Here is a 13,570-nt window from a genome sequence, read left to right as displayed (position 1 = left end):
TCTCTCAAAGTTGCCACCCAAGTGGATAGGGTGTTTTGGCTTTCATTAACAGGGGGATCGAGTTTAAGAGCCGCGATGTTTTGCTGCAGCTCTACAAGTCCCAGGTGAGACCACATTTGGAATATTGTGTCCAGTTCTGGTCGCCCTACTATAGGAAAGATACAAAGGCTTTGGAGAGGGTGCAAAGAAGATTTACCAGGATGCTGCCTGGACTGGAGGGCTTGCCTTATGAAGAAAGGTTGACTAAGCTCAGACTTTTCTCTCTGGAGAGAAGGAGGAAGAGAGGAGACCTGATCGAGGTGTACAAAAATAATGAGAGGAATAGATAGAGTCAATCCTGTCCCCAGGGCAGGATTGACTGGTCGTAGTTTGAAGATATTCGGAGGAAGGTATAAAGGAGACATCAGAGGTAGGTTCTTTACGCAGAGAGTTGTGAATGCATGGAATGCGTTGTCAGCGGTGATGGGGGAAGCGGAGTCATTAGGGACATTTAAGCAACTGCTGGACATGCACGTGGATAGCAGAGAGTTGGGGGTGCTTAAGTTAAATTACATTTTACATTAGGATTAAATCTCGACACAACATCGTGGGCCAAGGGCCGGTTCTGTGCTGTACCTTTCTATGTTCTATGTACTTCCCTCATTCATACATTATAAATGGCTGGAGTCCAAGCACAGATCCCTGCAGTACCCCACTGCCATTCAATAGAAGAAATACACATTGGTCTAGTCAGCAAAGCCCACATCCCATGATACCCTATTCCCCCCACGCAGTTACCAGATCCAGGAACCGATGGCATGGTGGCTCAGTGGTTAGCACTGCTGCCTCATATCACTTGGGGCCTGGGTTCAATTTCAGTTTTGGGCAACTGTATATGCGGAGTTTGCACATTGGGAGGAAACCCAAACGCAGACACACAGTCCAAAGACGTGTGGGTTAAGTAAATTTGCCAAGGTAAATGCAGGGTTCCTGGTGTGGGCTCAATGGCATCTTTCTGCACTGTTAGGGATCCTATGATTTTAAAGAGTTATAGTTCTTAAGCTGAAGAGATCAAAGGGTGTGGAGGAAGAGGGTACGGAGGAAGAGGGTACAGAGTTGAATGTTCAGTCATGATCATATTGAATGGTGAAGCAGGCTAAAAAAGGGTGAATGGCCTACTATTTTCTCATGAAAATTCCAAACCGCAGATAGAGACAACAACAGACCCCAGACAGAGGGAGAATCCTAGACCCTGGCTGGAGAGAAACCCAGACCTTAGGTATGTGTAATTCCAGACACAGGGGTGTAGAAAACCCTGGATAAAGGGAACCCCGAGTTCTGGAAAGAGAGAATCCCAGATCCTTGATGGAGAGAACGTCAAACTCTGGATATCAGAAACTCCAACCTTTGGATTCAGAGAGACCTCAGGCGCTGGGTATAAAGAACCTAGGATATAGGTGTTGGGGTGGGGGATACAGCTGGCAGTAAATGGGTGAATAGGCAGTTTGCAGCACGTGGGTGGGTGGTACAGTTGGCAGTGAGTGGGTGAGGGGATGGGGATGTTATTGTAGCTCTCAGCTCTATGGCCAGTGGAGTTCAGATGTCTGAGGTTGGGATGTTGGAGTCCAGGGCAGGGGAGAGTGGTGTGGTTGGGTATGTCTGTCTGGGACAGTTAATGGTGAATTGGGAGGAAATGTGGACAGTTTTATATTCACCATGAGTTGCAGACCATGTCACTCGCTGTAGCGTTCCCAAGTTAGTGACCGGAACATTTTATAAATCTCTGACTTTTAACTCTTAGTATCTTTTTCAGAGGGTTTCAGGTGCCAGTCAATTGGTCACTAGAAGTTTTACCATCTTAAGAAATTCCCTTTGGCAGTGCACTGGGACTCCAAGGGTCTGGAAGCCCAGCTTTTAGGGTATGCCTGGTCTCAGAGTACCCAGAAAAAGCACGATCAGGGTCTATGTCCCATGAGTGGTGTTATATTTAATTGTGACAGTATAGAAGAAGAAGAAGATTTAGAAGATACAGATTTCTCCTGTATTCAATTGATCCATATGCAATTTATTCAATAATATTTTTGTAGAAATGGGCTTTTTACAAAGGTGAGTTACAACTCCATTAATGTAACAGTTAATCCTATCCTTCAAAATATTCACTTTGTCAAAATATTTACTTTGTCATAATATTCAGTATCAATCTGAAGAAAATAGAAGATATCTTATATATAACATCTAAACACAGAATACATTGCCTCAATATCAATACATGCAGAGTGCCAACTGCAGACACACGTTGGAGCACATGAATCAGGGAATGAATCCACATCAACTGGATCTCACCTGAACGGTGCACCACTACCAGGTGCATGTTAAAGACCGACACGTACCAGCTCAGCGTGCCAGTTACAGACCGACACGTACCAGCTCAGCATGCCTGTTACAGACCGACACGTACCAGCTAAAAGTGCCCATTGCAGAACAACATGTACCAGCTTGGTATGCCCATTACAGACTGGCATGTACCAGCTCAGAGTGCCCATTACAGACCAGTGTGTACCAGCTCAGAGTGCCCATTACAGGCCAGTGTGTACCAGGTCAGTGCCCACTACAGATGGGTATATACCAGCTCAGAGTGCCCATTACAGACCTGCGTATACCAGGTCAGAGTGCATGTTTCTAACCGGCATGTATAAACTTGGAGTGTATGTTACAGACCAGTGTATACTAGCTAGGAGTGCACATTACAGTCCAACGTGCACCAACTCAGATTGCACATTACAGACTATGTGTAACAGCATAATAAGGCGATAGGATGTAGAAGTAGAAGCAGATGCCTGATGTGTTGGCTTGACACTGTACAGTGACAGATGCAACACACATTATTTGGTTACTATTGGATGTGACTGATAGATTATTCACACAGCCATTCCAAAATAATTCAATTATTCAAATTCCATTTGAACTTCACTGGATCTAGGCATCCAAATCAAGAACTTCTAAAATATCAAACAGTGTGACAGGTCTAAAGCTGAAAAGCACAAAATCGGAGAGCTTTCTAGTTTGTCAGTAACTTTACTGTGCATCAGTGCAATATTCAAGTGAACAGTCACAAGCCCAGTGAATGGTCGATTTGAGAAGCTGCCTGGTTCTGGAAGAACATGGATTGTCTTTGTAAGCTGACAATTTGGAGCTCAGGCACATTCCTCAGAAAGAAGCGGTGCATTTAAAAACACCGTGGAAACTGTGCCTCCCCTGCCTTCAGCACTGGCACTGTGACATACCTCATACTTTACAGCAATTGTATTATACACAATCCAGCCACACTGCACACTCCAGTAAAGGTGGCCAGTATGGATGAGTTGTATATACTGACTAGGTTGTATGCTTGATCACTGTGCTGTACATTACAGACACACTGAGTCACATTTCCATACATATACTGTGACCAGTACATATAACATGACAGCAGACATCATATGTAATTGTACAAACTGCAGTCAGAGTATGACTGACATTCTGGTGTAACTGCAAGCAGACAGTGTACACTGACACAAAACCATCTATCTTTAAATTGATAGCAGAGGACTAACCACAGTAGATAGACACGAAGAGAAGGGCTGGGCTGAGATAGGGACAGCAGAATGGCAGTGTTTTGGGATCCAGTGCAGTTGTGGTGATGGGTGGGAGCTTGGATGCTAGTGCGAAGTGACCCACTCGCGCCAACAGTCAGACAATAACCAGCAGCTCAGGCTGGAAGATGGCAAACTCAATAAGCAACTTCATCCTTCAGCAATCAGCACAGCAGAGGTCAATATTCGGAAAAGTGTCCGTGCTGTCAGCTGCCAGGTCTCCAGATGATGCAGCGGTGCCTACTCTACGTTGCTCTGAACTCCTACTTTGATTTGAGGGGAGGAGCTGAGCGACAACATAGAGTGTTACACTGGCACTGAGAGATTGTCCATCATGATGGGCTGTGGCTGCCTTTGGATCCAGAGGTCATCAGGGTTTTTCTTCTTGGTCGGGCCTTTTTGCCGCCGACAGCACTTGCAGCAAGTGTCCCGCCCACAACAGCAGCCATAGCAGCAGAGACACACAATGAGAATCAAGAGCAGGATGGGCAGAAGCAGCAGAACCACCAGGCAGATCGAGTTATACAGCCCCTCATTATGCTTCGCACAGATCAGCTCCCACACCGACTCAAAGAACATGCGCACATCCTCCAGCATTGCTATGCTGGCTTGCTCTGTCAGTCGCACAGGTGGAGAGAATACTTGCACACACACACTCACGCAGCGCACAAGCAGAGAGAATGCTCAATATTTACAAGCTGGATATAAGCAGGGAGGCTGCTGACACACAGAGTACAGGCAGAGGGAGTGGGCTGGCCGATTGAACCGTTAGGCTGGAGAGAGGTCTTCAGGAGTTTCTGCTTTACCTCACCTTCTGTACCACATGGACACTGAGAAGGAAACAGAAAAAACAATGAGGGACAAAATGGAAATGCTCACATCTGACCCCAACCCAAAGAACAGCAGAAACATCCTCCCCACTCCTTCCCGTCCTACCATCACCCCTCTACTCATACATTCCTCTCCCACCGTCCCCCTAGTCTCATCGATCCCCTCCCTACATTCTCCACTCTCAAAGACTCAAGTTTGCCCAAGCTTCCTCAAACCCATCTGTCATAATTTTCACCCAACACAGGACCAAGTCAAATCCTACAGATAAAATAACCACAAAGTTGAACAGTGAGGGGCAATGGTTCACATCTCCCACTCTGTACGGGAAGTCCAATTTCCAACCCTGATCAAAAAAAAACAAAACATGCTTCGCTTCCTGAAAATCTCTGGGTGATCTTCTGACACAAGACTCTCCTGATAACCGACACATGGAGGTATTCTCAGGGGGCACAATGGGGAGGGTCAGCACAGATAATACATTTTATTTTAAACTGAATGAGCTGCTGTATTCGATAGATAAAGAGGTTAAATGCCCCAAAGCTGCTTTGAAAAGCTGACAAGAACTATCCGGGTTAGAATTAGTAGCCACGTGGAAAAAGGTGAGTTGATTCGAAAGAGTCAGCATGGATTTCTGAATGGGGAAAACCATGTCTAAATAACTTGGAGTGTTTCAAAGAGGTTGATGAGGGTGATGCCTCTGACATGATACACAGGTTTCCAGAAGGCACTGATACAATGCCACATAACAAACTGAAGGAAAGTTATAGGCCATGGTATAAAAGGAACTGCAGCAATGTGGATACACATTGGCTGAGTGATAGGAAACAGAGTAACAGTCAGTGGAGATTTTTTAGGCTAGGGGTTGGTTCTTGGTGGAGTTCCCCAGGGGTCAGCACTGGGACCCTTGCTTTTCCTGATATATATCAAATGTACTAGAACTTGCTGTGCATGGGGACAATTTCAAAGTTTGCAGGTGACACTAACTTCGGAATTGTAAACGGTGAGGAGGACAGCGTGGAAAGGACATTGACAAGTTGGTCAAGGTTCACTGCAGAAATGTGAGAGATTCTTTGTTCAGAAGAATGTTGAAAGAGGATATAAAATGAGGTATTATTCCACAGGGGTGGAGGAGCAGAGAGACCTGGGTATACGTGCGTAGGACACATGGAGAACGCAGTTAATAAAATAGACAGTGTCCTTGGCTTTATTAGTAGGGCCATAGTGTACAAGAGCAATAAGTGAATGTTGAACATGTACAAAACACTTGTTTGACCTCAGCTGGAGTTGTCTGTCTAGTTGTAGGTGTGCCACATTATCAGAAAGATGCAAATGTACTGGTGAGATTGCAGAAGGAATTGGGAAGTTATGTTGAGGTTGTGCTGGGAATCAGTGAAGCCTCCTCTGGAGTATTTTGTTCAGTTCTGGTCACCCTGTTACAGGAAGGATATTAATCTAGAGAGGGTTCAGAAGAGGTTTACCAAGATGCTGCTGGGTATGGAAAGTTTGAATTATAAAGAAAGGCTGGATAGGCTGGGACATTTTCACTGGAGCATAGGAGGCGAAGAGGTGACCTTGTAGAGGTTTATAATAGGGAAAAAGACACGTACCATTTGCCCTTGTATGGGATTTCAAGACTAGGAGCATATTTTTAAGGTGAGAGGAGAGAGATTTAAAAAAGACATGAGGGGTAAATATTTTTACACAGAGGGTGGTTCGCGTGTGGAATGAACTTCCTGAGGAAGTGGTGGTGTAGACACAGTTACAACGTTTAAAAGAAAGATACTTAGATTAGATTCCCTATAGTATGGAAACAGGCCATTTGGCCCAACATGTCCACACCGACTCTCCAAAGAGTAACCCACCCAGACCGACTCCCCTCCCCTATATTTACCCCTGACTAATGCACCTAACACTAAGGGCAATTGAGCATGGCCAATTCACCTGACCTGCACATCTTTGGACTGTGGGAGGAAACCAGAGCACCTGGAGGAAACCCACGCAGACACGGGGAGAATGTGCAAACTCCACACAGTCAGTCGCCCGAGGTGGGAATTGAACCTGGGTCCCTGGTGCTGTGAGGCATCAGTGCTAACCACTGAGCCACCATGCTGCCCCTTAAATAAGTACATGAATAGGAAATGCTTGGAGGGATATGAACCAGGAGCAGGTAGGTGGGACTAGTTAGCTTGGAACAAAAACTGAAAGAAGTGCGGATCCAGTAATTCAGAAAAAAACCCCAAAATTGCTGGAAAAACTCAGCAGGTCTGGCAGCATCCGCGGAAAGAAATCACAGTTAACGTTTTGGGTTATGTGACCCTTCCTCAGAATGGGTCACTCGACCCAAAACATTAACGCTGCTTTCTCTCCACAGATGCTGCCAGACCTACTGAGCACGTCCCAACAATTTTTGTTTTTGTTCTTAGTGCAGTTTGGGATTATGTTCGGCATGGAGACTGGTTGAACCAAAGGGTCTGTTTCCATGCTGTGTGACTACGTAATTTACATGAATGGTTCCAGGAATGAGAAACTTCAGTGACAAGGAGAGATTGAAGAAGTTGAGACTGTTCTTCCTGGAGAGAAGGGAGATTTGACAGGCATTTTCAAAATCAGGAGTCCCACTCAGAAAAGGATGAGGGGGGCATAAATTTAAAAATATGCACAGAAGCTGCCAGAGTAATGTGAGAAAAAGGTTTTAGCATTTAGCAAGACTATCGAGTATACAATGAGTCCTAATCAAGGGTCACTAGACCCAAAATGTTAACTCTGCTTTATCTCCACAGATGCTGCCAGACTTGCTGAGTTTCTCCAGCTATCCGGTCTTTATTTCTGATTTCCAGTTCTTTGGAGATTTTTTTTTGCTAATGGAGTGCACTGCCTGGAAATATGGTGGAGGCAGATTCAACTGAGACATTCAAGAGGGGTGTTGGATGGTTATTTGGATGGTAATGGAGAAAGGCAGAGGAGATGCGCGTCATTGCCATGTGCCAATTTGAAGAGCTGGTGTAAGTACAATGCACTGAATGTCCTCCTCCAGTGTTGTAATAATTCTGTGATTCTGAGAAACGGTGAGTGTATAAGGTGGTAGCTGGGTGAAACAGGTAAATGGGTGAGTCAGGTCAGAAGGAAGGTTGGGTCTAGACAAGTCAGATCAGAAAAGAGTTGGGTTATGGGATAGAGTTGGGAGCTGAGGGGGGGTGGGGGTGAGGTGGTGGCTCAGTGTGAATGACTGGGAGTACCAGTTATATTGTTACTCAGCCTACCATTTCCCCAGTAATTATCCAGGTAAGCTCATTGGAAACTGAGATCTCAGAGACATACAGAGTTTCAAAGGTCCCAGGGAGCAAGGAAAATGTCTTAAGTTCATAATTCTAATATTTGTTTCTAATTTGTTCACAGGAGGACAGTGTCAAAATTTAACCCACATCTCTAATTGCCAGAGGGCAGTAAAAATCCAACTTTATTATTGTGGGGTCTGGAGTTACATGTGGGAAAGACAGGATAAGGATGGCAGATTTCCTTCCCTAAAGGGCATTAGTGAACCAGATGGATTCTTAAAAGATGACAATTGACAGTTGGTATCCATTAGGATGGATTTCTATTCTAGACTTTCATTGAAAAATGTTTACCTAATATGGCCGGTTTTAAACCAATGTCCCAGTACTTTGATCAATACAGAGACTGCTGGAGGAACCCAACGTGTTTGGCAGAGATAATGTTTTGAGTCTGGTACTTAAGACTCTTCTTCGTGAGTCCAGTTATCAGATTTGAATCATTAACTCTTGTTTCTCTCTCCACAGACACAGCCAGATCTGACGAGTTTCTCCAGTATTATCTGTGTGGATTTCAGATTTCTAACACCTACAGTATTTTCCCTTGCCCCAGAACACTGGCCTGAAGATCTGCACGGTTAGTTCAGTGACATTACCACTACATCACTGTCCTCCTCCCATAGCCAAGCTCTGGGGAAATTTAAAATGAAAGGAAAGTGTACTAGGAAATGCAAGAGTCGTGTAAATCCAGAGGAGTGTGAATAACAAAGAAAGACAGAGCTGCAAAAGGGAAACTTCAAAATCATTTTTAGCAATATCAGGATTAACACAGGTTGGTGGAATACTTTGTTTCACAATGGAGAAGAGGGATAATGAAACTGACAACGCTGGGAAATTAGCCATGAACTGAAGACCAGAATTAACTAAAATTAACGCAAATCAGTAAAGTAGTATGAGATAAATAATACCTCAAGACGGAGAAACTCCAAGGATTTGATCAATTCCAACCCAGGGTTTTGAAGGACGTGAGGAACCTGCAGATACTTTAACCATCTTAGATTGGAAAACCATTCATTAAGGAAGGTGCGAGAGAAATTACAAATTTATTTATTGAACATCTCCTGTAGAGTATCTCATTAAAAATGTAGTGAGTGGGCACTTAAAGACACTTCAACTAATCTGACAGACTTCACATGGATTTATAAAGGTGAAGAGATCTTTTAATGACGTGAGCGTCCTCAAGTGTTTGTGAGAGATTAACCAGAACAGGTCCAGTGATAAGGGGTTTAGTGACACAGTTCAGTTGGAGAAGCTGAGGTTGCTCTCCATGGATCAAGCAGTGTAATGAACTGAAACTCACTGCCCACAAGAGTTGGATTCGATGAATAATTTCAAAAGGCAAGTGGACAGATTCTGGCAGGAGATAATCTTGCAGAGTAACGGGGGAGGAGAGTGGGGAAATGGGACTGATTACTCCACAGGGGACCATCATGGGCGTGAGTGGACTCTTTCTGTGCTATAAGTGAGTAGGAAACAGAAGAATTTCTGAGGTAAACTACTCGGACTGCCAGAAGGCATTCACGGATGTTTGAAATAAAACAAAGACTATTAGCTAAAACTATTGAATGAATGGATAATTATTGACAGAGTTAGGAGGTTGGTTAGGTGACAGAGTACAGGGGTAATGGGATTGCACTTATTCAGGAAGGACATGATGAATGTCAGTGCATAAAAATCTATTTTACATGTTTCACTATACTTAACATTCTAACAACTTTAATAAACACATTAGAGAGGCACATGTAAAAACAGTCAAATTCCTCAACTCCAAGACAGTGATAGAAAAAATTATTGCACCATGCGGCTCAACATGGTGAGTGCGACACCACCAACTGAGGACACAGGAGTGAACGGTTCCTGCAAACTGTGACAGCCCAGACACAGATACCTTAAATGGTACGTGTATGGAATGAGCTGCCAGCGGAAGAGGAGGAGGCTGATACAATTACAACATTTAAAAGGCATCTGGATGGGTATATGAATAGGAAGGGTTTACAGGGATACAGCAAATGAGACTAGATTAGTTTAGAATATTTGTTCAGCGCTGTTATGGACTAGGCCAGACCACTCAAAACATCCCTAAGCAGGCAGCCCAGACCATACTTTGCAATTTGTTTCGGTAAGTGCACAGTGAAAATTTCCCGGATTAAGTTAGCGAGGTTGACTATCAGGTTTTAAAACAGGCAAAAAGTTTATTCACAAAATTACACAATGAAACACGAAGAACAGAAAGTGGAGTCGCAGATAGATAGGATAGTGAAGAAAGTTTGGTATGCTTTCCTTTATTGGTCAGAGTATTCAATACAGGAGTTGGGAGATCATGTTGTGGCTGTACAGGACATGGGTTAGGCCACTGTTGGAATATTGCATGCAATTCTGGCCTCCTACGATTCAGAAAAGATTTACAGGGATGTTGCCAGGGTTGGAGGATTTGAGCTATGGGGAGAGGCTGAACAGGCTGGGGCTGTTTTCCCTGGAGCTTCAGAGGCTGAGGGGTGACCTTATAGAGGTTTATAAAATCATGAGGGGCATGGATAGGATAAATAGACAAGGCCTTTTCCCTGGGGTGGGGGAGTCCAGAACGAGAGGGCATAGGTTTAGGGTGAGAGGGGAAAGATATAAAAGAGACCTGAATGGCAACCTTTTCACACAGAGGGTGGTGCGTATGTGGAATGAGCTGCCAGAGGAAGTGGTAGAAACTGGTACAATGACAACATTCAGGAAGAAGGAGGGCTGAAGAAGGGCTAATGCCCGAAACGTCGATTCTCCTGTTCCCTAGATGCTGCCTGACCTGCTGCGCTTTTCCAGCAACACATTTCCATCTCTGATCTCCAGCATCTGCAGACCTCACTTTCTCCTATATGAATAGGAAGGGTTTGGATGGATATGGGCTGGGTGCTGGGAGGTGGGACTAGATTGGGTTGGGATATCTGTCAGCATAGACCAGAGTTGGACCAAAGGATCTGTTTCTGTGCTGTGTCTATGACTGAATAAAGAACCCGTACAGAACGCAGTCTGTCCAAAGTAGACTTAAGTATGCTGTTCCGTATATACGCAACAATCCCAATAAACAAAACCCCTTTAAAGCACACTACAAAAAGGGCCAGATGCTTACAGGTTGAAGTCAGAAGGGCAGAAGAAACAGTTTCCACACAGCTCACTGTTGAACTCCCAACCAGTTCTGGACTGAACTAAACTGCTCAGCTAGACAGCTGACCACTCCCTTTTCATTCTACAGGTCACTTCTAAAACATGACCACTTTGGCCTGAAGTCTCCTCTGTTTACAAATGAACAAAAAGGCTGCTCAAAATCCTTTTCATCTCTGTACCAAACCAGACTGATCGGACCCCGGCCTGGTTTGTTATCCCTCTGAAAAAAAAAATCAAGGATGGAGTCTCCTTGAGCCAACAAACAGCTTTTAGGGGGAAAAAAGGGACTAGCTTTGTGATAGCGTGGACGAGTTGAACCAAAGGATCTGTTTCGATGCTGTGTGACTCTACACTGATCACAAAAACAATGAGAAGGGCATTGGAAATTTTGCCTATATGATTTTGGGGCTAGAATAAAAAAGGGAAAATTTGCTCTGGCTGTACATTCTCCTGGTTCAAGCACATCTGGAACACGGTGATCAGTTTTGTCAGCCACACCTTAGCAATATATTAAATAGGATGTAGTTTAGGCACAACAGATATCACTTGGATGATCAAAAGAGATTCAATAAACAAGGCTTCATTCTCTGCAGTACAAAAGGTTTCCAGTGATTTGATCGAGGCTGTTGGGATTTTGAAAGGAAGAGAAGATATCTATACTGAAGAGGGGACCACAGGAGTGAAACTAAGAAATACCCTATCACAAAGGGTAATGGGGAGTCGGAAACTCTTGCCCACAACAAAGTCCAAGCAATAATTTGAAAGCTGAACTTGCTCATATTCGACAGCATTAAGAGGTTTGGAAACCTGGCAATGAGAATACAGGTCAGCCATGTTCTCACCAATTGGCAGACCATACTCGAGGGACTGAATTATTTCCTTTTGTTCCCATTATCTTAAACCCCTCATCCCCACCTGCTCCCTCGTGGAGGTGGTGGACTGGGGTGAACAAAGTTTTAAAAAATAAAATCACAGGGTTGACCTTATAGAGGTATACAAAATTATGAAGGGCATGGATAGGATAAATAGACAAAGTCTTTTGCCTGGGTTTGGGGAGTCCAGAACTACAGGGCATAGGTTTAGGGTGAGACGGGAAAGCTATAAAAGAGACCCTAAGGGGCAACTTTTTCACGCAGAGGGTGTACGCGTATGGAATGAGCTGCCAGAGGAAATGGTGGAGGCTGGTACAATTGCAACATTTAAGAGGCATTTGGATGGGTATATGAATAGGAAGGGTTGGAGGGATTGTTTCCATGCTGTACATCTATGACTCTATGACCAGGTTATAGTCCAACAGGTTTATTTGGAAACACTAGCTTTCGGAGCACCTCTCCTGATGAAGGAGCGGCACTCCAAAAGCTAGTGCTTCCAAATAAACCTTGCATCCCTCATCATAGTTACACTTCATATCCAACAATCCCAACCACCCTCCCCCCAATCCTCTTTTCCACAAATCCACTCATCATGTCTCTCATTTAGCCTTACCCTGCCATGTCCCTCAACCACATTGGCGTCATGTCCATCAAACCAGTGCAGCCCTCATCCCTACCTACCTTACATATCCCAGAACCCCACTTCATATCGCTGAAACCTACCTCTCTCTCATATCCTTCAGCCTGGCCTGGACCCCCATAACATACAGACTCGCCTAAATCCCCATAACCTTCAGCCTCTTTTTTCTGAAAATGTATGATTTCTAAGAAGCCACCATTTCCTGTGATTGTTGAATGAAACAAGAAAGATGTCAATCCCATTTTTGTGTACTTCAAAAAAATTCATCGGAATTTAAATAATTTTGCACATGAAATATATTCAACCATTATTGTGATGTTAACATTGAAGAGAATTACACTCAAATCATTTCAAAACTGTTTCCAAGTTTAAAATGAAAAACAATATTCACAATGATTGAGAGATTGTACATTGACATGTCCTTGTAATAGTTATTATATGGAACCATAATTCCACAGTTACATCCTTGGCCAAATTGAACAATTATTAGATATTAGCAACAAATTGATTTCGAAACTACTATTAATGAATTTAAGAATAATGAGGTATATCATCTTACTATTCCACTGAGTAATGTGCAGAAATGAAGAGAAATATTGCAGTGTAAAGTAACTGGTGATCTCTGAATATCAATGCCTGAGATGACTGTGATCTTTCAAATGAGCAAAAGTCAGATATTTACAAAGGATGTCGCAAGGGCAGTTATTGGTCTTCTCTGGGTGTATTGGCCCGACCAAACAGATTTTTATATTGTAGCATTCAATAAGAAATATGGAAGATATTAAAAACACATTAACTTAGACTTCGTAACAAGCACAAAGTGCTGTGTAATTATTATAATTGTTCATTGTTTCTAGAATATTGATAGATAAATTAACTTAATATTTTGAAAGCACTTTGCTCTGACGCCAATTGCGTAATAATTAAGATGGATGAACAGAAAATTAATATATAAAAAGTCGCTTTAATAATTCTAAAAACAACTCAGCAACAATTGACACAGGTAAACATTGGGGATGTTTGGTGAGTCATATTTATTTACTTAATTTTTATCATGATAAATGTTTAGGTATCTATGCCAGAATAAGGAAGATAATATTTAGACCGGGAAAGTGAGTACTATTGTGAACAAAAGGT

The 13,570-nt window shown here is 43.4% G+C and overlaps 1 protein-coding gene across 1 annotated transcript in view; it reads right to left on the bottom strand.

Moving 5' to 3' along the window:
* Window positions 1–1,997: 1,997 nt before the first annotated feature.
* Window positions 1,998–13,570, bottom strand: part of LOC122554674 (uncharacterized protein KIAA0040) — a 15,600-nt gene continuing 4,027 nt past the window's right edge. Inside the window, exon 2 of the mRNA XM_043700049.1 lies at window positions 1,998–4,441. Within this exon, the coding sequence (XP_043555984.1) occupies window positions 3,918–4,208 (291 nt within the window). The 5' untranslated portion in view covers window positions 4,209–4,441 and the 3' untranslated portion in view covers window positions 1,998–3,917. The remainder of the gene's footprint in view (window positions 4,442–13,570) is intronic.

This window comes from Chiloscyllium plagiosum, chromosome 11 (assembly GCF_004010195.1).
Source record: "Chiloscyllium plagiosum isolate BGI_BamShark_2017 chromosome 11, ASM401019v2, whole genome shotgun sequence".
NCBI lineage: Eukaryota > Metazoa > Chordata > Chondrichthyes > Orectolobiformes > Hemiscylliidae > Chiloscyllium > Chiloscyllium plagiosum.
This window is presented reverse-complemented; position numbering and strand designations above follow the sequence as displayed.